Here is a 22,390-nt window from a genome sequence, read left to right as displayed (position 1 = left end):
TCATAAATGAAAGTTCAAATATCTTTATGAATAAGTCGGTATGTTTCTGTTCCCCTAAATAATGGCTGTTTGTACCACTCATTATGTAATGCAAAGACAAAACTGTGTCAAATATACAAAAGAATTACCATTATTGAAAGGTAAAGAGGCAAAGGCCATTAAATGACTGGCATTTGTTTTTCTAACCCTGTAGGTGCTGTGCAGATGAAAGAAGGCTCTTCATTTACGGTTTTCAATGGCATCCAAGTGGCTCAGATTGTAATCATGCTTCTTGGGGTAATGGTGGTATCATTGCTGTTCAAAAGTGGTACATCCCAAAGCTCGACTCTTGACTCTGACGAACATGGACACACCTCCCTATTCTCATAGCTGGTCATTGGTGCACAGTGAGTTTAAATACTTGAAACAGAAATCCACCAGACCGATTCAGGCCATGACAAGGCTCATTCAAAATACAATGGGATTCATGAACCAAGGTCATTCTAAGGTGAGCAAGCCCACCCCATCTCTACTATGGTTTAAATGTGTCAAGCATCGGCACGAGACTCCAAACCAGGGAAATGTTTGAAATATAATTCAGTGACAATTGCTCTGCGGGTGATCTTTGGCAACATCACCTCAGCATGGAATTTCATCTGGTGGTTGACTGAACTAAGACCCACATCCTTACCCATCACCCGCGCCAGTAACCTCAGGATCATCATCGACAGCAAACTGTGTTCTAAGCATCATGTCTTCTAGCTCAGAGACCCTTTTTTCATTTCAGTTTGAAGACGTGTTGCTGCATGTGTAACAAGTAATGAATTGCTGTTTCATCAAATACACGCTTCTGGCATGTGATTGTATTCTGTAAATGTATAATGAATATCTCTGCTAAGCAAAATCAATTAAAAACACATTCAGTGATAATTTAGTGTCTATTTAGCTTAGAAAAGATTTCAGGGATGTCATAAATCGTATAAAAATGTCCCTCCATAAATCTACTATTTTATCTATTTTATTCACTTGCTTTAGGCTTCTTTCTTTTAGTTTTAGGTTCATAAACACATATAGGACTGGTTCCATTTTAGCTGTAGTCTGTATTTTAGGTAGCTTTTCCAGGTTCTTTAACTTTGGCCCCAAAACCTTCTATAGTAATGGATATTGCCATCTTGGACCATTTAGACTTTCATCTTTGAAAAGTTAGGCTGCCATCTTTCTCAAATTATGCAGAATCAATGTCATGTCTGCCTTTTGATACAGATGTCATCTGACCTTGTAAAAATATCAGGTCGTCCGACTGATGACACAGCAATAACACTTGATGCAATAAAAGTCTGGGTCAAGTGTGTACTTAACCCCATGTCTAGGTCAAATAAGAACAAGTCTAAACATATAGTAAAAATAGTGTAGTCTGAATTGACATGCTCTAATGTCAGAAATTCCATTCTCCGATAAGATTTAATATATAAGGACTGTCATTTGACCACTTGTAAGGAAAGAAATGTCACCCAGGTCACTGACGCAGTTTGCAGATCCAGATCAGCATGGCACTAGATTCCATCTCCACCATGAAGCCTCCAGCTAGACTCCCTGAGGCTCCGCGAAGCATTCCATTCTGCCTTCACGAACTGGTGCCAGGACTGTGTTCTCTCATAGTTGCAATCTCCTTGTCTTGTGTTTGAAATAGCTGACTAGCTATTCCAAACAGATAACAACCCCTGTTGTCCAGGTATGCGCAACACCTCCAAAACTCAAGCTCATTATTTATTCATTTGCTACAACTAGCTTAGAGCTTAGTGATAGATAGCACACTCATGTAAGGGCTATAAATTGTGATGTTATGATTTTCCCAGTTTTCACTGTTATTGGAAAGCTTAGCTGCTTTTATTATCTTTTGTGATGTTACCAATATTATGTGAACTAGATCTCGGCATTTTAAAATAAATTTGCTAAAATATATATATTCCGTTTGTAGTGGTCTTGAGTGTGTAAATCATTAATGAACGGTCGTATGAATTACCACTGCTCCCTGTTAGTAACCCAAAAGCATTGACACCACTTCATTTATGTATTAGGTGGGGTTCTGCATGGCTACAATAACCTGTCTTTCACGTTTAACACTAGTGCATTAAACTAAGTTCACTTGTGTCACCCATTTGTGTGAAAACAAACCTTGTGGAACTGAGCCAGAGACAAAAACTGGACATGACCATCAAGTCAACACGTCACAATATCATGCTACCGCATCCTGTAGATAAGGAAGATATTCAGGTGGTTCCAGAACCACACCAGAAAAAAACATCTCCCAAGTCCTAGTCCCCAGTAAGCTAGACTACAGGAACACCCTGTACACCAGAAACACCAAAAAACTAACCAGGAGACTGCTAACTTTCCAGACCTCAGCAGCAAGACTGGTACTCAACCTCCCATGCTAAGTACATATCACACCACAATTCAGGGAGCTCCACTGACGCAATACATAAGCACACTCACATCAAACTCTTCATACACACTTTCAGAGGTACTAGACAATCTTGGCCTCGCTTATCTAAACAGCTGCATCACCTTCCACCTACCATGCAGAGACCTCAGCCCCACTGGACTCCTACACGCACACATCCCATGCATACACAAAAACAGGACAGGAGGCTGAGCCTTATCGAACACACTCTTAAAGTATGGAATGACACATCACATTTTGTTGAAACGTTTACTGTCCAAGGCTATGTGCATTGGCAAAGAACATTACTGACAGTAATTTAACTGAAACGATTCAGAATTGTATTTTTAATTTGATTGTATTCAGAATGGTGTTTACAATTCGACTATATTTGATTTTACTGTAAATCCTTATGACTTCAAGATTTATTCATGAGCTTCTAGGCAATGATTCATGTCATAATATGTCTACAAAAATGAAAACGTGATATTTTATTTTTCATTATGAAAGTGTGCCTTGGTACACAAATAGATTTCATAGATGATGAGCATTGGCAAATTAAAAAGAGCATATTACGACCTAAATTCAAAAAGAGGTGTTTTATCCACAAGCAGCTTATTTTTCATCTGAGAGTTAAAGACTTTCAAAGACTTGATTCCCTGTTGGCCTGGCTGCACTCTTGCATTACAACTTCTATGTTTTAAACAAGTAACATGGAGTACAATTAACTACAGAGGAGCAGTGCCACGAAGGTGGCATTTTAGTTTCAGAGCAACTATTTGTGAACCTTGAATGTTTGTTAGTCTAAATGTAAAGGGACTGTCTCAAACAAATAGGTTACACTAACCTGTTGCACCGAACTGTAGTTGCCCCTCCTGAAGGATGCAGAAGTTGATGGGTCATCAAAATCCATCCCTAAATGCATCTACGTCATGACTCGAGTATCAGTGGCTATGCAGCAGAAAGTCTGGTCATATGTTTGTTGCTGGTTCCTGCAGAAGATTGATGATTCACAGAAGTGTCTGCGTCTCTTTTCAAGGTGGTGCCAAAAACACAGCACATTGTTCATTTATCTCAGGAGCAAAGTGGGGATCTGTTTCATAATTGTTTCACAAATGCAGAATTGTTAAAATCACAAAGGTGTTCCATGTCCCAGCCCAACACGAAAGACCTTATTTAGAGGAGGACTGTAACAACATAGCTCCCAGAAGTGGTGGCTATCCTTTCCACCCCAATCTCGATTATGCTGTCCAAATCAGAGTGCGTAGGAATGCGGTTTTCCTGATGGCTGAGAAATGGCATTGTGGGGCAACCAAATCAATAGTGGACCCTGAACTACCATTCCCATAGGCTTTCTTTCTATCTTAGTGGACTATGAAGACAATGGCAGCCTAATATGAAGAAAGCCAAGAAATGTCCCTCACACAGTGAAAGAAAACTCCCACTGTTTGGGAGACATCAGTAATGTTATGCATCTGTCGATATAGCTCTGGCAGCTGCCACTTTGGTTGGGGTCTGCATTTCGAAAGTCACAAATGGTTTGGCTACTGACATATCTTTGTGGCCCTCTCTCCATATTTTTCTCCGTAGTGGTTCCCACCTTGGTAAATTTGGCTTGCCCGCTGCAGACCATGTGTAGAGGCACTAATGGCTTTGGCACCAGTGGTGATGTGGCCACGCCACTAAACACTAAAGAGTAGTTTAATCAGAGGGTTTGCGAATACTAAAACCCTGATTCAGAAACTTTTTTCGTTAAATGGTTTTAGGAAACCATACCAAAATGGTATTTGGAAGGGGCATGTTAAGAGCGTCCTTATAGCATGTATTAATGTTGTGCAACTGAAATACGATGACAAACGGAGTTTACAAAGGTAGTGGTAACCCCTTGGCAAATGGGAAGGACTCCCTTTTTGACCTCATGCCCTTTGTGATTGTTGACAAAAACATTTTTTAGGTGTAAGCAGGGGTCCATGGGACCACTGCCTACCCCCAAAAAAAAATTGGGGGAAACTTTGCATTTTTTTGTAAAGCACAACCTAAGTAAAAAAGATTACTTTATTAAAAAGCAATCATAGACATGGTGGTCTGGTGACCCAGCAGGCCACTATCCCTGTGATAACAGCGAATTGTAGTGGGTAACAATTTGTGACAGACCCCATTATTCATGAGGTAGTTCGAACTGCGACCCACTATGATTCGGTATTTTGTGAATCGACCTATTAGTACACATGTGGATTTACAAAATACCAATTCAGTTAGTAGAAGTTGGTGCGCAAATTGGTACCACTTTTACCAAATGCATTGTATATACATCTGGCCCTAAATATTTAATTAACCTATGTCATGTTTAAATAAACAAAGCAGACCAATCCAAATAGAATGACCAATTATGAAATCAGTAAACCGAAAATGACAGTTCAATATGGATTTGAGTTTAAGAATGAAATATTTCCCAGCTATTCTGAAGGAACGTTTTTATTCTATTAAGGATGTGGAGGTGAGGATTAGGGTAGAAATTTCAATGTTTTATTATATCCAGCAGCCATTTTAAAACCAGTAAACACTACATTTTCCATCAAACCATGGGATAAAAACAAAAAGTCCAATCCACCAATCAGTGCGGCCATGGTGGGGAACATCCTTTACAACGCGGTAATGACACTGCAGTGCCATTACAACGCGGGTTTCACAACGCAAGTCGTTACCACGACTTGCGCTGGAGGGCGCTCTAGGCTAAGGAATAGTAGATTTACTATTCCAGCACCTTCCCTACTGTACGTAGGCTGGTGTTGGAATAGTAAATTTTACTATTCCTAAGTCCAGCACCCTACAGCGCAAGTCGTGGTAACGACTTGCATTGTAAAACCTGCGTTGTGATGGTCTGCAGTGTTTTATACCGCGTTGTACCATCATACATCCGCCATAGTCCTTGAACAGTCAACAACAGGTACCGTGCACACGTATGGTAAAGTCGTATCGGGTGATACAAAATTCAAGTAACAAAGAGGAACATGAAAATCATTCAATGATTTAAGAATGGTCAGTTGTTTAGTTCAGTGTAGATTCTTTATTTCTTAGTCTTGTTGTTTAAGCAAACGCCAGCCGACACGTGTTTCGTCATCAGGGTACAACCTGTGACTCATCAGGGCTGAAGGGCGTAACGAAAATCAGGGACAGTGTTCTTAGCAACTGAAATGAAAAGGTCGACGTCAGCTAGTGTAAAAGCTGCAACGTCCCGACGCCGAGCAGTGGATAATGCTGCGGGTGGATTCTTCGGAAAACGTAAGAAACGCTCCAAGCCGGGGTCTGGCAATATGTAGTGGAGAGTCCTTGAACAGTCCCTGTGCCGCTCTAGCCTCTTTTTGCTTTCTGCGAGTGCAGCCAAACTTGGCAGTTATGAGTCCAGTTTATTTGAGTCCATTCCTAGTAATAAAACACCATATGACATAAGGAATCTAACTCTGAACATGAACATGTCAACAAAGAGTATGCCACAAATACCGGTAAAAATAGGACATGCCATAAGCTGTATCAGAGACGGCAACATCACATATTTCTCTAGTGAAGAAACCGCCAAACCATGGAAGGACCATTACTCTAGGGTGGGAAGACCGAAATGTGGTCTACTGGGTGGGCTAATCCTCATCTATGCATCCTTAATAGAATTGAAACTTTCCTTCACGATAGCTAGGACATTTTTCATTCTATGTCAGGACCACAGGCAAGGATTAGGCTAGTTTAAAGCTTCTCCACTACCAGAGACACCAAGTGTGTTATCGGCTTAAAGTAAAATCTTTTAAACATAGAGTCAGAGGACCAGTCCGCCGTGTTGAAAATGTCCTCCAGGCGTGCCCCTAGGGAGAAAGCCTTGGAGGCTATCGCTCCCTGCATGGAGTGAGCTCCAAACTTGGAAATATCAATCCCTTTAAAACCCATCTAATCCCTCTTGCCATAGTGGGAGAAGACACTGCTTTGTGAGATTTTGTAAGTGCAATAAATGTCTTTCGCCTGGAAGGCGGATTTCTTCGGTTATATATTCATACGCCTTTAGTACTTTCACCACACACACAAATTAGGAACATTAGGAAAGGCAGGCTAGGACACAATTCTCGAATTACATTTAGTATGTCTAGGAATGTGAAAAGTAATCCCTTCTGGGGTAAAAACTCTACCTGTGAAGTTCATCATCCTTACATCCGATAAACTCCGACAGTCGAACAACACAGAGCAACATTGCCAGTTTAACAGACATCTGCTTACTGGATAGATACTTGTTGGATGGCTAGGACTTGAACAACTGAAGAACTATGTTCACATCCCACAGTTGAGAGTAGCGTGGTTCCTGAGGATTAGACCACTGTTGGATGCCCCTAAGAGGTTTACGTTCAAGGAGATGATCTCTGATTGGATGCCCATCCACAAAACTATGCTCGGCGGATATCGCGGAAGTTATTAATTGATCGATGCGCCAGACCCTCGATTGCCAGGTCCGCCTGAAAATTTAAAACACATACAACATCTTTCCTCACGGGATGGAGTTGCCGTTGATGAGACCAACGAGACCACCTGACCCGAGTGGCTCGGAATAGTTTGTGTGTGCTATCTGCCCAGACCTTGGTAAGTAGGGCTGCAGCCTGAGATGAAATGCCAGGGACTTTCCATCATTCCCTGTAATCCACCACTCCGTGAGGCTCAGAGTCCAAGCGGTTATGAGAGGATGAGGGTCCCCCATGGGGATCCGCTAGGAGATCTGGAAATAGGGGTAGAGGAATTGGAAAATGCCAAGAAAGTTCCTTCCGAACGGAAAACCAGACTAGAGACTTCCAGATCAGAGTGACCACCACCAACTCCGCGTGTTGGCGACGTATCTGGGTTGAGACTCTCATAATCATCGTCGAAGGGGGAAATACATAACCCCGTTCCACCTGCCAGTCCTGGAGAAAGGCATGAGCAGCAACTGCCCTGGGATCCAGGCTCCAACTGCAATATCTCTCCAGTTGGTGGTCCACTCGTGACGCGAACAGGTTGATTGAAAACTGTCCCCATCTCCTCTGTAGGGCGGCAAAGATTGCAGAGTGCAGTTTCCAGAGGCTAATGTCCCTCCAGTGGTGAGAGTGCCAATCCGTCACATGGTTGGATTGACCTGGTAGATGTTCTGATGCCAACGAAACATGATTGGTTTAGCAATAATCACACAGCATTTTTGCTAGATTGGATAATGTCCTGGATCATGTGCCTCCCAAAATGATTGGCATATCGGACCGCCACCACTTTGTCCATTTTTAGAAGGACACAAGAGTGGTCCCTGTCCTTTGTCCAGCACTTCACTGCAAAGGAGCCCGCCATTAGTTCCGAGACATTTATGTGGAGAGATTGTTCTGCGGAGGACCACTTTCCACCTGGGGAGTACTTCCCACAGCGGCCGGAACTGCTGGCATCTGATTCTATGACCAGATCTAGTTGGGATCCAAAAATAGCTTGGCCATTCCAGGCGTCCATATGATTCAGCCACCATTGCAGTTCCTCTTTGGCTTCCTCCGACAGAGGAATAGACTCAGGCATTGTAATTCACAGTAGTGAAGGGGGCCTAGGTATATAGCTTGGATGGAGGAGTAAAGGAGACCCAGCACCCTGGCCAGGTGGCGAAGGTTAATAGAGGCTCTTGACAATGTCCGACGGAGTCCATGTCTGATCTTCTTGAGTTTCCGCGAGGGGAGACTAAGGGTGGATGCTATAGAGTCCACCACGAACAGCAAAAATAGAATTGATAACTAGGGGGAGAGAGCTGATTTTTCCTCATTTACCACGAAGCCCAGAGACTCCAGCAAAACTATTGCCATCTGTAGCTGTTGGATCAAATGGGAGGGTCACTGACACATGAGCAGGATATCGTCAAGGTAGACGATCAGTCGGTCCCCTCGGGCCTGCAAGTGTTTGATCACCGGCTTCATAACCTTGGTAAAACACCACCGAGCAGATGACAGACTGAAAGGAAGGGAGGTGAATTCGAACACCCGAGATCTCTAGAGTAACTGAAGAAAGCTTAGATTATGAGGAAATGTAGGGATTGTGAGGGAGGCATCGATGAAGTCCAAGCAAACCATCCAATCCCAGGGAAGAAGGAGATCTCTAAGGAGGTGAATCCCCTCCAGTTTGAAGTGGCAATATATCAATTAATTTCTTCAGGTTGATCATCGGGCGGTACCCACCATCCCTTTTCTCCACTAGGAAGAGGTTTCTGAGGAACCCGATGGGATGGAGTGTGGATGCGACGATGGTTCCCTTATGCAAAAATTAGAGGATTTCATCGTCTATTAGGGCAGTCTGTACTGGGGAGAAAACCAATGGGCTCGGGAGAGATGACTGGAAGGGGGATCCTGAAAACTATCCAAAGCCCAAGCATATGAGGTGAGGAGCTACCAATTGTCTAGGAAAGGTTCCCAACCTGTCCCCAGTCGTATTCCCGCTAAGGGTTGAACTCTCACCTGATTTCGCCATTTTGTTGTGGAATAAGCGTCCTTCTACAGGATATGAATCGTTTGACCCCCTTGTAAAACTTCCGGGTCATCAGCTTTAAGTTGAAGGTTCAGTGTTCCACGCATTTTTTGCTTGGATGCAGTTGCGATAGATGCTGTTCTACACGACACCGCCCATAAAAAGTAAGTCTCAATTGTTGCCATAACAGCGCATGCTAGCGCTTATTCTTTTTAATTTAACTAAAGTTGAAGTGTGTCGATATGGTCCTTAGATGGGCTTTTATGTCTTGTTTGGCGGTTTGGTTGATGGAATCTAAGCACCTTTTTTGTCACAACTCGCATGTGCACTCTCTGACTGCGTTATATTGATATACAGTACCCGATTAATTACGAGCCGTATCTTCAAAAAAACACTAAACGGCACATGCTTGATTTTAATATACAATTCCTTTTAATAGGCTAGATTCATATCTGTCCATATGTCATTGGCCGTACTGTACATGACCAGTGGCCAGACCCTGTGCGACAAATTTCGACATGATAATCTTACAAACCCGTTCTTATGCGTTATGCTAGATTTCCTTAGCAGACCATATTGCAACGGTCCTACATAAAGGAAGGCTGTGTTTTACTGATTTGTATCGTGGCTGACGATGCTCCATGACAGGATAATCTGAAACCTTTATAGTGTGCTGCCCAATTTATTTCTTCAACAGGGCGGCACCAGAGTTAGCATCACTAGCGTTTAAGTTGTGCTCGTTTTCTGAGGGTTAATTAAGCAAGACACTATTTTATCCATTAACCATGGTTAATTAAGCAGCCTAATCTTCCAGTCTGTACAAGGTTTGATATCTATTGACATCGTCGTACAATCTGGATAATCAGATATCTCTTCGCAAACCATAAATATTGCTTTTTGTAGAATATTGAATAACTACGTTTATAAGAGTACACCGCCATTCATGCTGGGTCTCTATACGGAATATTTTTGGATTGTCTGTCAGGTATGTGTCTCACTGGCCCATGACCCTTTTACCATTATTGTCAACCTGAATAGGATTCCATCAATGGCTTCATTATATATCCTTGTTTCCAACAGTGACTGCAATACGGTCCTGATTGTTACTCTAAGTTGGGGCCACATTTAATGTGTTTGCCTTATCCAAGTTTGATTCAATACATAAGTAAACCTCTTTTTCTTCTCCAGCATCCTTTTTGAATAAGGCACAAAGGTGACTGTGGTGATTAACTAATAGCACATTTTCACTTGGAAAATGCACAAATGTGATCATTGACATCACAATGTTTTCATCTTACACATGATTTCTAATTCACACAGTTTCCTTTTTTGGTTTAGTTTTAAATCAATGTAATTCATTGACAGTACAATCATGGTTATCAATGTTGTAACATATTGTATTATATATATATAGGGGTCTTTTCTTTGCAAACAAAAATGTGTCCTGATGATGGTCTAACAGATTGACGCCAACCAGACGGAAACGTCGACTTTTCATCAACTCCAAATAAATTTAGTGTCTTTTAAGTGACGTTTTCTCTCTATTGGACAACAATTGCTTTTTGATTATGTTGGGAGCTGATGAATGTTATGAATTGTATGATTAATTTGGTTTTACATCTTTTCAGACATTTTTGCTGATGTGTTCTTCTTTTTGTACTCCTTTCAATTTTGATACATAAAAATATAAAATATTTTCTGTAGAAGTAGGATTCCTCGTGTGTTTTGTATTATCAATTGAAATTTATTGTGGTTGTCTTTTGACACCTTGGAGTTTGTTCATGTGTGACTTACTCATCAAATAGAATTCAATAATTAAGATAATTCCTTATATAAACAAAATCCCTTGTAGACAGTTCCTGCCTTGTAAATAAGGCAAGGCCTCTATCACCACCACAAAGTCACTGTAAGTAATGTTCTGGTGGCGAATGGGGCTTATAAATATGACCTTCAGTCGGTTGCTCACACCTACTTCCGGATGTTGCTCCTGAGGAGATGTGCACAACTCCTAGAGGAATGCACTTGGAGTTAGTTGCAGGCACACTGTGCAACCTTATACAAGTTCTGGGGTTACCTAATCTGGTACATTACTTGACTAAAGAGAAGGGGGGGCCAATCAGCCCCCACGCAAGCATGGCGGGGCCCGGCCCCTCCCACACCCCGTCCCTTTCGGGGTCGCTTGCCCCGCGCCCTCACCCCGGAAGTAGTTGTGCGCTTCCGGGGTGAGAGGGCGGGGCCGCGGCGGCGAAAGGGTTAAAAAGCCTGGGGAGCGCGGGAAGCGGCCTCTTTGTGCCCGCGCTCCCAGTCTCGCTCCTCGCCCCACCGTGGGGCTGTGTAATTTTCTCTTTTTGTTTCTTACAGGTTGCAGGCTGTGGTCGTGTTGGAGCTGCAGGGCGGGAGAATCTGCGTGACCGGAGATCGAGCGCACCTGCCGAGAAGCTGCGGTCGTTGGGGCAAACTGCAAGCATCGAGGAGCGGAAATAGCCGAATGTGCGGCGGACCTAAGATCGGGATCAAGGCGGGACCCGAGATCGGCACCAAGGAACCGAGCGGGAGGATCTGCGGCGGATAACGGACTCGTGCATTGGGGGACGTCCTGTGTGAGCGCATCGCATCGCCGAGCAGCAGTGACCGGACGCGACTTGGGAGCATCGGGACACGAGGTATTTTGCGGGGCAGGCGGGCAGCTAGACGGGGGGCTCAGCGGACGTGCAGAGACAGCCGTCTTTTAGCGTGAAGGTATTGTGGGTTAGCGTACACTTACAAAAACGGGCGGGAAAGACACGGTGGTTTTTAAAAAACAGTATTGATTTACAGAAAGTTACGAAGGTTTTTCGAATTGCCCGCTTTAACCCCCTTTTCATATGATTCAACGCTTGTTATGAAAAATGCTCTGTTTCAAACCATGAGATCGGTGTGAGATCGTTTTGTGTGACTACAAGGTCATTTCTTTTCAATGGTTATTGAGTTATAACAGGCGAATTTTTAACGTGTTTCAAACCATGAGATCGGTGTGAGATCGTTTTGTGTTGAATACAAGGTCATTTCTTTTCAATGGTTATTGAGTTATAACAGGCGAATTTTGAAAGTGTTTGGTGCTACTTTACTGTTTAGTGGCAGTCTACTGCATTATATTGCATTTGATGCAACGCTTGAGATAAAAAATGCTCTTATTCAAATCATGACATCGGTGTGAGATCGTTTTTGTGTTTACTAAAAAAGTCAGTTCTTTCCAAGGGTTATTGAGTGTTTGGTGCTATTTAACTGTTTAGTGGCGTGCTACAGAATTACAGGTTACAGAAGTATAAACCCAGTTGTGGGGAAATGGTAAGTAATATGTGGGCTGCAAAGATTCAGTGACAGTTTAAACAAGTAATTGCAAGTTCAATTTTTATCATCAAATAGGTAGATGCTCTGAGGGGTGACTTATTTGCAAGGCACCCAGGGAATTCTCGTTCTGCCTGGCTTCACATAAGGAATTTTGTTTCTTTGCAGGGCACTGGGTAAAAGCACCTCGGAATTTGCATTTGGTTTTACTGTGGCTTATATATTTCATGCACCCACAATTGGAAGTTTAACGTACTTTCTATTTCAGGACTGCAAGACTAGGTTTTGGTCTTCATACCCCAGCACAGGCGCCTTCAATTGGGTCAGGTAAACAAGACTAGGGTCTTGGTCCACGTATTCCAGCTCGTGCACCTTCAACTGGGTCAGGTACGGAGCACGGTGTGCTCATAAATATGTCTATAAGAAGGGGGCATGGGAATGCGAATGTGGGCTTAATGTTCCAAAAAATGATGCGCAGAATGTCTGCAATGGATAAGCGACTGGGGAAATTTGATAAACTGGATAGGACGGTAGCGGAATTAGGGGCTAAGGTGGATGCTCAGGCTGGGCCATCAGGAAGACCTAAGCGGACAATAGTACCGCCCAAGCCCAGGGGCGTATTTGTGACGCCACCCAGGCGGGCAAGAGGTAAAAGGGTGGGGGGTCGGCCACAGAGTCCTACTCCCATTGTACCTCCTGCTGCACCTATCCCGCCACCTCTGGTCCCGTTGGCCGTCCCGGCACCGGTGCCCCAGCTGCCAGTGGCAGTGCCAGTCGTGCCTGTCATTCCAGCTGCGGCGCCGGTGCCGCCCGTGGCGCCACCGCTCGCACCGGTACCCTTGAGTGCGGTCCCTAATCCTACCCCTGCGTCGGGCCCAATGCCAACAGACCTGGCAGCCCAGGTAGCGGCTGTCCTCCCGTGGTTGGGTGGGGGGGCGCTGCCGGCCAATACGGCCCTCACAGCAGAACAGCAGACATTGGTTACTCAGATATTGTTGGCTAGTGGTCGGGGCGGCACCCCGCCTGCAACAGTTTCTCCCCAAATAGGTACAACGGACAATGGTGGGACTGCCAAGATCGGCGAAGCGACGCGACCCAGCGACAATGGTAAGGAGAGTGCCCTGCCACTGCTGTGAGAGGGCACAATGCCCTCCAGGGGGGAGTGCTTAGCGCAACATGTGTCACAAAGTGTAAAAGAAATGATATGGGCAGACAAATATGTTAATATTTTTTCACTACTGATAGATAACAGAGAATGGGAGTATGTTAAATCACAGAAGGATATGTTGTTGCCTAGCGAATGGAGAGCAAAATTGTACAAATTTAGGGTGGAAGAAAACATCATCAACTGGTTGAGGGCTCTTGCGGTGTACGGTGCAGTAATTGGTGAACGATTTCCGGGAATGCAACCAGCTATGAACTGTTATCAGAGTAGAATCACAATGTACCATGAGAATCATGTGGGGGATGTTTGGAAAGAATATGATATAGCGTTCAGAAAGTCTAAGGAATTCGATAAGTCTTTGACATGGGACAAGGTGGATTCTATTTCGTGGCATTCGCAATTTGAGAAGGGTCAGGGCGCAAGCACTAGCACCACCGGTAACAAAGGTTATTCCCCCAGGCCACAACAGCCATTCCAGCAGCCCTTTCGATCAGCACAGGGAGGGGAGACAGGCCAAAAACAGAGAGGCAATGGAAGTGCGAAAGGGGTATGTTGGGACTTCAACAGGCGGACATGCCACAGGGCACCGGGCACCTGTAAGTTCAGGCACGCGTGCAACCTATGTGGGCACCCTTCCCACCCAGAAACAACATGCCGAAATAAAAACAGTGGCTCAGGAAACAGGAGTAGGAAGAAACCTGAATAGCAAGATACATCCCATTATAGCACATTCGCCTATTCAGTTGTCAGCTATGATCCCCTGGCTGAACAGGTACCCTAACCACACTTCTGCTAGGTTGTTGCAAGAAGGTTTCACTCATGGTTTCCGAATTCCTGCTGGGGGGTATGTCGGGACACCACAGTGCAGAAATCAGCTATCAGTTCTTTCCAATCCCACACTGGTGGCGACAAAAATAGGTAAAGAGGTGCGTTTAGGTAGGGTAGCGGGACCTTTTCATGTCATTCCCACGCAGAATTTTGTGTGCTCCCCTTTGGGAGTGGTTCCAAAGAAGGAGAAAGGGGAATTTAGGCTCATCCACAATTTGTCTGCACCTAGGGGTATATCCTTGAATGATGCTATCGATGATTCAGTTTGCAGTGTGAAGTATGCGTCCTTCGATCAGGCAGCGGGCATGCTGAGGGGTTTGGGCGCGGGAACACTGATGGCTAAATCAGACATCGAGTCAGCCTTTAGACTGCTCCCTGTCCACCCAGAGGATCAGCACCTTCTAGGTTTCTATTTCAAAGGGAAGTACTACATGGATAAGTGTATGCCCATGGGTTGTTCAATTTCATGTGCATATTTTGAACAGTTCAGCTCTTTTCTGGAATGGGCCTTAAGACAACGTACGGGTCACCAGTGGGTCATGCACTACCTGGATGATTTTCTTTTTCTGGGTCCGGCGGGTTCACGGGAGTGTGCGTCAGCATTGCAGGAATTTTGCATGCTCATGCGCTCTTTCGGGGTCCCGTTGGCGCAGGGGAAGACAGTTGGGCCAGTAACATGCCTCGAATTTTTAGGCATTGAGCTGGATTCAGTAGAGGGCTGTTTTAGACTACCAAAGGAAAAGATTCAAAGATTCAATAATACACTAGGACTGTGCCTACAAGCGAAGAAAGTGAATCTAGGACTGTTGCAGCAGACAGTGGGGCAGTTAAATTTTGCATTAAGAGTAATTCCCATGGCACGCCCCTTTTCTCGCTCAATTGCACAGGCCATGAGGGGTCTTCGGGAAAAACATCACCGGACACGGCTATCTGCTGAGGTTCGCCAGGACATGCGGATATGGATTGCATTCCTGGAGGACTTCAATGGCAGAGTACTGTGGGGTGCAACGACGCTGTCCTCTGAGGACCTTGGTTTATGGACAGATGCGGCAGGCAGTGTAGGGTTTGGTGCAATCCTCGGCAAGAAGTGGGTAGCACAGAAGTGGCCCGCCTGGTGGGAGGAGAGCGGGCTGACGGTGAACATTGGTTTCCTCGAGCTCTTCCCAATCTGGGTGGCGCTGAAAGTGTGGCCCGAGGATTTGGCCAACCGATCGGTAATCTTCTGGTCAGACAATATGACAGTGGTTGAATGCATCAACCAGCAAGCTGCAAGGTGCCCACTCATTTTACGCTTGATCAAAGAGATTGTGCTGTGTTGCATGACATTGAATGTACTTTTCAGGGCAAAACATGTCCCGGGGGTGTTAAACAATGCAGCTGATGCCCTTTGTCGCTTTAAGATGCAGGTTTTCAGGGATCACTTGCCGGAGGCAGAGACAACCCCGGCCCACTTCCCGTCGACTCTCTGGTAAATTGGTGCCCCCAACTACATGACCTCGTGGCAGCCAGCCTAGCACCCAAGACAAGGACGGCATACGAAGGGGCGTTCAGGTCTTACTGCCACTTTCTGGGCCAGGGCTGGGAGAGTAGGTGGACTCTGGAAGCTAGCTTCAATGGGTACATAGGCACCTTACACAGAGAAGGGCGCACGGCGGCGACAGCCAACAGGCACAAGGCGGTTATCTCCTTTTTCGCACGTGCAAAAGGGGCGAGGGATCCTACTAACAGCTTCTTGGCTCAGAAGGCGTTGAAGGGGTGGCGGCGCATGCAGCCACCTTCCACAGATTCTAGGAAACCAATAGGTTTTGAACGCTTATCGGCAGTTCTCCTAGCCCTGCCGGACACATGTAGCTCTACGTCCGAGGTGGGCCTCTTTAAAGCCGCATTCTCGTTAGCCTTTTATGGGGCATTTCGGGTGGGTGAACTGGTGGCGGCCAATAAAGGTGATAAGGTAGGCGGCCTTCAGCTGCGGGATGTCAGCATAAAGGGCGACACTATGTGGATCATAAACAGGAAATCTAAAACAGATCAGGAAGCTAGGGGTCAAAGCCTGGCGTTACATCGTGCAAGGAACAATCCCTGCTGCCCGGTGACACATGTGGAGGTACTGATAAGACAAGGGGCGCAGGAGTGTGGGGGATCACTACTAATGCATGGGGATGGGACCCCTTTGACCAGATTTCAGTTTCAAAGAGTACTGGCCATGAGTATGGAAAGGGCTGGATATAACCACAAAGAGTTTGGGACCCACTCCTTCCGGATAGGGGCAGCCACAGAAGCAACGGCCAGGGGTTTGACCACAACTAGTGTGAAAAGGATTGGGAGATGGTCCTCAAGTGCCTATAAACGGTACGTGCGGTTGCACATGTTGTGAGAGCTTTCGCCATGTGGAGTATTTCTAACACCTGCTGTTTTTCTGGTTATTTACAGTTTCTCGGGCCTGTGACGCAGGACGGAAACTACCCATGGATCATCAAGGCAACTTGTCTACATCACGGAGGAACCAGGAAGACAGGCAGAAGAAAGTGGTAGTTTGGGTAGTGGGGCATTCGTATGTCAAACGTGCTAAACCTATTTTCCTTGCAGGATCAGGTAAACAGAGGGTGGAGAACAGGGGGTGCACGGTCTCCTTCCATGGCAGGGGGGGGCTACGCCTCAGTCAGTTCAGGGACTACATGTTGGGCTTATTAGCACGACATGCTACACCTCCCTCGGCGGTGATCCTTCATCTAGGGGGGAATGATCTGGCAGGTTTGGGTAGAAGGGTCCTCCTAGAAGAGATTATATCAACAGCAGGGTGGCTAGCGAAGCGGTTACCAGGTACTGTGGTAGTTTGGTCACAGCTGATACCAAGAATGTGCTGGAGAGGGGGGGTTTCAGTCAGCGCGTTGAATAACTCGTTAAAGAGGGTCAACAACAAGCTGGATAACTTATTTAGAACTCCGGTCTTACAGACCATTCCTCATGGTTGCATCTGGGGGGAGCACTTCTACCGGCGGGACGGGGTACACTTAACCGATGAGGGGAATGCCCTTTTTATAAGAAATATCCTGGCATGGGTGGAGGTTTTTGCAGGGAGAGGATGACCTTTCTACTAGGGGTGTTTTTGCAGGGGGGGGCCAGATAGTCGGTCAACTACCTGGCCTGTGGCGGTAAGGTCATTAATCGGTGAGCAGCATTTAAAGGTCCTTACGGGGGGGCGGACCCATTCACGAAAGGGGCCGCCCGCGGGAGGGGCCATTGGTCTCTCTCAGAACTTCAGGGGCAGGATATGATATCCCGTTTTTAAAGGGTGCGGGGGAGGGAGTCTACGCTTTCCTCAGGCTGGTAGCCACCCCTCACAACACTATGACGTCACTAAGGTGCGCGAGTGTCTGGGCCCTCCTGTTATGGTTAAATGGAGTTCAGGGAGCGCACGTGGGTGTAACGTGCCCTGGGTTGCGCATGCGCATTTCGAACGTGAGAGCGCAGCTGTAAAAGGATCTGACACCGGTTGGCGACCTTGCCGTACGACTTTATTATTAGAATGCAGTTTAATTTTCAGGATGTTTAGATTCGGCTAGGAAACACGCTGTACTAGATATTTGTTAAGGTTAGCCCAGCATACCATGTCGAAACGGATGTCAATCTAATGTTCTGAAATGTGCATTTTAATAATTGTCAGAAATGTTTATTTTATTAAAATTTTTGATTTGTTTTTATATTTTAATAAATACGGCCAGGGGGGGGCCCTGTACCCCCTGACTTCCAAAGACCCCCATGTGTTGACTGGTTGAATTGGGTAATTCAGTCAGTGTGTTAAGGGGGGAGGTGGCCGGCAGTCCAAGACCATGAGAGAAGGGGGGGCCAATCGGCCCCCACGCAAGCATGGCGGGGCCCGGCCCCTCCCACACCCCGTCCCTTTCGGGGTCGCTTGCCCCGCGCCCTCACCCCGGAAGTAGTTGTGCGCTTCCGGGGTGAGGGGGCGGGGCCGCGGCGGCGAAAGGGTTAAAAAGCCTGGGGAGCACGGGAAGAGGCCTCTTTGTGCCCGCGCTCCCAGACTCGCTCCTCGCCCCACCGTGGGGCTGTGTAATTTTCCCCGCCCTCCATCCCCTTTTAGCAGACCTTGGGGCCGGCCAATGGTAGGTATAAAGTTTTACAATGTGCCGGAGTATAGGAATAGTATGCTTGATCCAGTAAGCCTTGTATTTTCCTTTTACTGGAAGGTAGAACAGATGTAAATATTTTGTGCAGTGCTGTCATATTTTAACTAATTCTCTCCTTAGGCCTTTTTTCCCGCTTACAGGAGTATCTGTATATGCATATGTTTTGTGCTTTGCTGTGTATTAACAATTTTCTCCTTAGGCCTTTTTCCCTTTTAGAATAGCAATGTCGTATTTATTATGTGTGTCTGGCGGTAAGGTCATTAATCGGTGAGCAGCATTTTAAGGTCCTTACGGGGGGGCGGACCCATTCACGAAAGGGGCCGCCCGCGGGAGGGGCCATTGGTCTCTCTCAGAACTTCAGGGGCAGGATATGATATCCCGTTTTTAAAGGGTGCGGGGGAGGGAGTCTATGCTTTCCTCAGGCTGGTAGCCACCCCTCACAACACTATGACGTCACTAAGGTGCGCGAGTGTCTGGGCCCTCCTGTTATGGTTAAATGGAGTTCAGGGAGCGCACGTGGGTGTAACGTGCCCTGGGTTGCGCATGCGCATTTCGAACGTGAGAGCGCAGCTGTAAAAGGATCTGACACCGGTTGGCGACCTTGCCGTACGACTTTATTATTAGAATGCAGTTTAATTTTCAGGATGTTTAGATTCGGCTAGGAAACACGCTGTACTAGATATTTGTTAAGGTTAGCCCAGCATACCATGTCGAAACGGATGTCAATCTAATGTTCTGAAATGTGCATTTTAATAATTGTCAGAAATGTTTATTTTATTAAAATTTTTGATTTGTTTTTATATTTTAATAAATACGGCCAGGGGGGGGCCCTGTACCCCCTGACTTCCAAAGACCCCCATGTGTTGACTGGTTGAATTGGGTAATTCAGTCAGTGTGTTAAGGGGGGAGGTGGCCGGCAGTCCAAGACCATGATTGCAAGATGTCTTGGACATATCCCTTGCGCTATTCGAGAGGCTCACAGAAGTGTTGCTCCTTCCTCAACAGAGAGGCAGAAAGCAAGGACTGGTCTCGTAAACATTTATGCTTTCTTTCATGACCACCTCTAGAATACTCATGAAATTGGTAGCTGAATTGTAAATATGAAAAGCGTTTACTTTAGTGTTAGAACTGTATGTTGCAGAGAGAAAGAGGCCGTCTATGAGGAAGGTTTTTGTACTGACAAAGCAAAATATGCTGCCACCTTTATTCCTGCTATGTGATGCTGGATGTGTTGATATAGCACGCATTTTCAAGTGGTTATGACCTGGAAGGGCTATTTTATATGTTTATGGACAGAAAAGATGCAAGAACATTTACTGCAAAGCTGAACTTTCTAATATAAGACTGTTGAAAAATTAGAGATCGGGTGTGGTCTGGCCATAACCGAAGATGGGCGCTTGATGCTGGAGCTCCACTGAGAGTCGGGTCCCGGACGGAGTCAGCGGCTTCGGGGGTGAGGTGAGAGTCCCGTAACCTACCCCCACTGCCCCCCATCCATCCCGTGGTGCCTGATCAAGAGGCATTGACTATTTTCTACACCCACCAGCCCCCTACGCACCACCTGCGGCCGGGCGGACACTCACAGGGCCTTGAGGCGGAAACAAAGCCTCAGCCCTCACGTAGTGGCTCTGCCCCTCCCCCTTCTCCTGAACACGGCTCATAGCCGAGAGTGCTCCAGCCCTCGCGGAGTGTCCAACAGCCAGGGGCGTAGGAGACACTAAAATTCTGGGGGCGATAGGGACAACCTTGTGGACTTCCCAGTGACCCTATACAAATCACCGCCAAGCAAATACAATTGCATACTTTCGAAGTGAAATTGTGAGAAAAGCAGGCATGTTGTCACAGTTTGCATGTATGCATGTTTGTTATTTCATATAGTAATCAAACTAAATGTTAAAAATACATGTACATGAATTTTGCATCTTCATGCACCAAGCAAACAAAGGTCGCGGACTTAGGGTGGGGACGTCGTGTTTGCAAGTGCATTATGGTTTGAAAAATACCAGCTGCTGCATTCTTGGTCTCCAGCAATTTTCAGGCAACAATAAAAATGTGAAGATAACTTTGGTGAATAATAACCTTTATTGAGAGAGATCGGAGGTTTGTCTAGTGGAAGTTGTGACTATTGGTAAGGTAGCCACACTGGGGTAATATGCCTGCAGCAAAGAACGTGTACCACGCAGATCACAAAATGCATATCATGTAAATAGGTCAGTGAGTTACTGCTTTTGTCTGAGAGATTATTTTGGTATTTGCAGTTTAGAAGTTAAAATCCTTACATAGAAGAGTGAGCTATTAACCATCATCAAAAACCTGCATGAAAACTTCAAGGTATAGATTAGAATGTTATGATTTTTCCCCAGTCTTTCCTTATCCTAATGTTGGAAAATGGATTCATTAGGATAGAAATCAATTCTGATTATTAAAGAGAACCCCACAACCACGGTGTTATGTTTTAAATTCTGAGTTTGTGCTTCTTTAGTTTTGCAAAGCCATCCTCTGCCCTGGGCACTCCCCAACGTTTTGCTGACTGGTACTGGTGTTACCTGACCCTAGCCTCTGCCTGAACAGGCACAGGGCCAGTGCTATTCCTAAAGAGACACCTAAAGATACTGTGAAAACACCTACATACACTAGCGTGCACTATGGGTTAGGGTACCCCTATGATTAGCATGACCTCTCCTATAAGGCCCTAGTACATAATAGGGCAGGGGGATTAGAACTACCTTTAAGTCCCTAGAATATAATAGGGCATGGCAGTTTTGAGGACAGCAGCCCTTTCTGCGTTTGCATGTGTGAACTGCTGAAGCCTGAGTTTAAAAGTAGCCCTGTGTTGTAGGACTGCTTTTAAAATGCAAATTGTGCCCAAACTCGACTTTTGGGTTTGGGGAACTTGCAAATTGATCATCTACAATGCTGGGGCAAAATTAAGTTAAGTTAGATTATGCAGCTGATGTTAAGTTAAGTGGAAAAAAAAAATCCACTTAACTATGGCGGTATCATATTTGCAACATAATACATCATCAGCTGCATAATCTAACGATTTGACCCAAAAATTTTTGTTGCTCAAACGGATCAAAAATGACTAAGAGAAATGTGACTTATGTTTCTGTGAAGTGTAGGGCCCTTTGCAAAGGTTGACGAGTCACCTTTCCCACTGCTGCATTTGTATGTTACACAGGTAGTAATGAGGCAAAAGCTTTGCGGAGGGTGTTAGTATGTATAAATATGTCAAAATAATAAAGTATCATAAATGCACTGCATTACGCTGCAGCGATTTTATTGTTGCATAATTTAGTCAACACTGCAACATCTTTTTGGCCTCCATTGCTGCATAACTCCAGTTGCCCGAAAGCAGCCTGCACATGTTAAAAGTGTTTGTGCATGAAGCAGAGACCATGAAGTTTGCATGAAGTTTCCATGAAGCTGACTACGATGGCAGGCGGACTTCAGTCCGTCCGCCATCGAATCGGGGAATGGGACAGCTGGCCTTTGGAGGTGGCGGCCTCACGATAGGCATTACAATGCGACCACCACTATGGCATTCTCAAGTGCCTATCTTTTACATTGCAGCAGGTACTGCTGGCTGCATCATCTGCCGCAATGTAAACAAGCATATGCAATGCAATAGGTCTCGCATTATTAAAGTTTGAGCTATTGGCATTGCTAATAATAATGCAACACCAATAGCTCAAACTTTAATAATGCAAGACCTATTGCATTGCAAATGCCTGTTGGTATGGTCCACAAGAGGCTTTGGCCTTCAGACAGCGAATTGCTGTATGTGAGGCCTAAAAACAGAGATAGAAGTATCAGCTGCAAAATCTTTGCAGCATGAAGACACAAATAAGGTAGCCATGGGTAACGTGGCACCTACAGAAATCTATGTCCTACCTGCAGGTCACCGGCCAGTTACCCAGAGACTGACTTTGTTTTTCATCCTCCCAGGATCTATAAATGATGTACTAGTTAACGGGATAGTTGCAGCAACTAATATTTAAAGAACCA

General features: G+C 45.5%; 1 protein-coding gene across 1 annotated transcript in view; it reads left to right on the top strand.

The window, feature by feature from the left end:
* The window catches only part of LOC144819260 (receptor-type tyrosine-protein phosphatase kappa-like), an 880,755-nt gene extending 878,816 nt beyond the window's left edge, over positions 1-1,939 (top strand). The window contains exon 10 of the mRNA XM_078677229.1: positions 194-1,939. Coding sequence (XP_078533355.1) covers positions 194-369 — 176 coding nt within the window. The 3' untranslated portion in view covers positions 370-1,939. The remainder of the gene's footprint in view (positions 1-193) is intronic.
* The last annotated feature ends 20,451 nt before the right edge of the window (positions 1,940-22,390 follow it).

This window comes from Lissotriton helveticus, chromosome 2_1 (assembly GCF_964261635.1).
Source record: "Lissotriton helveticus chromosome 2_1, aLisHel1.1, whole genome shotgun sequence".
Classification (NCBI taxonomy): domain Eukaryota; kingdom Metazoa; phylum Chordata; class Amphibia; order Caudata; family Salamandridae; genus Lissotriton; species Lissotriton helveticus.
This window is presented reverse-complemented; position numbering and strand designations above follow the sequence as displayed.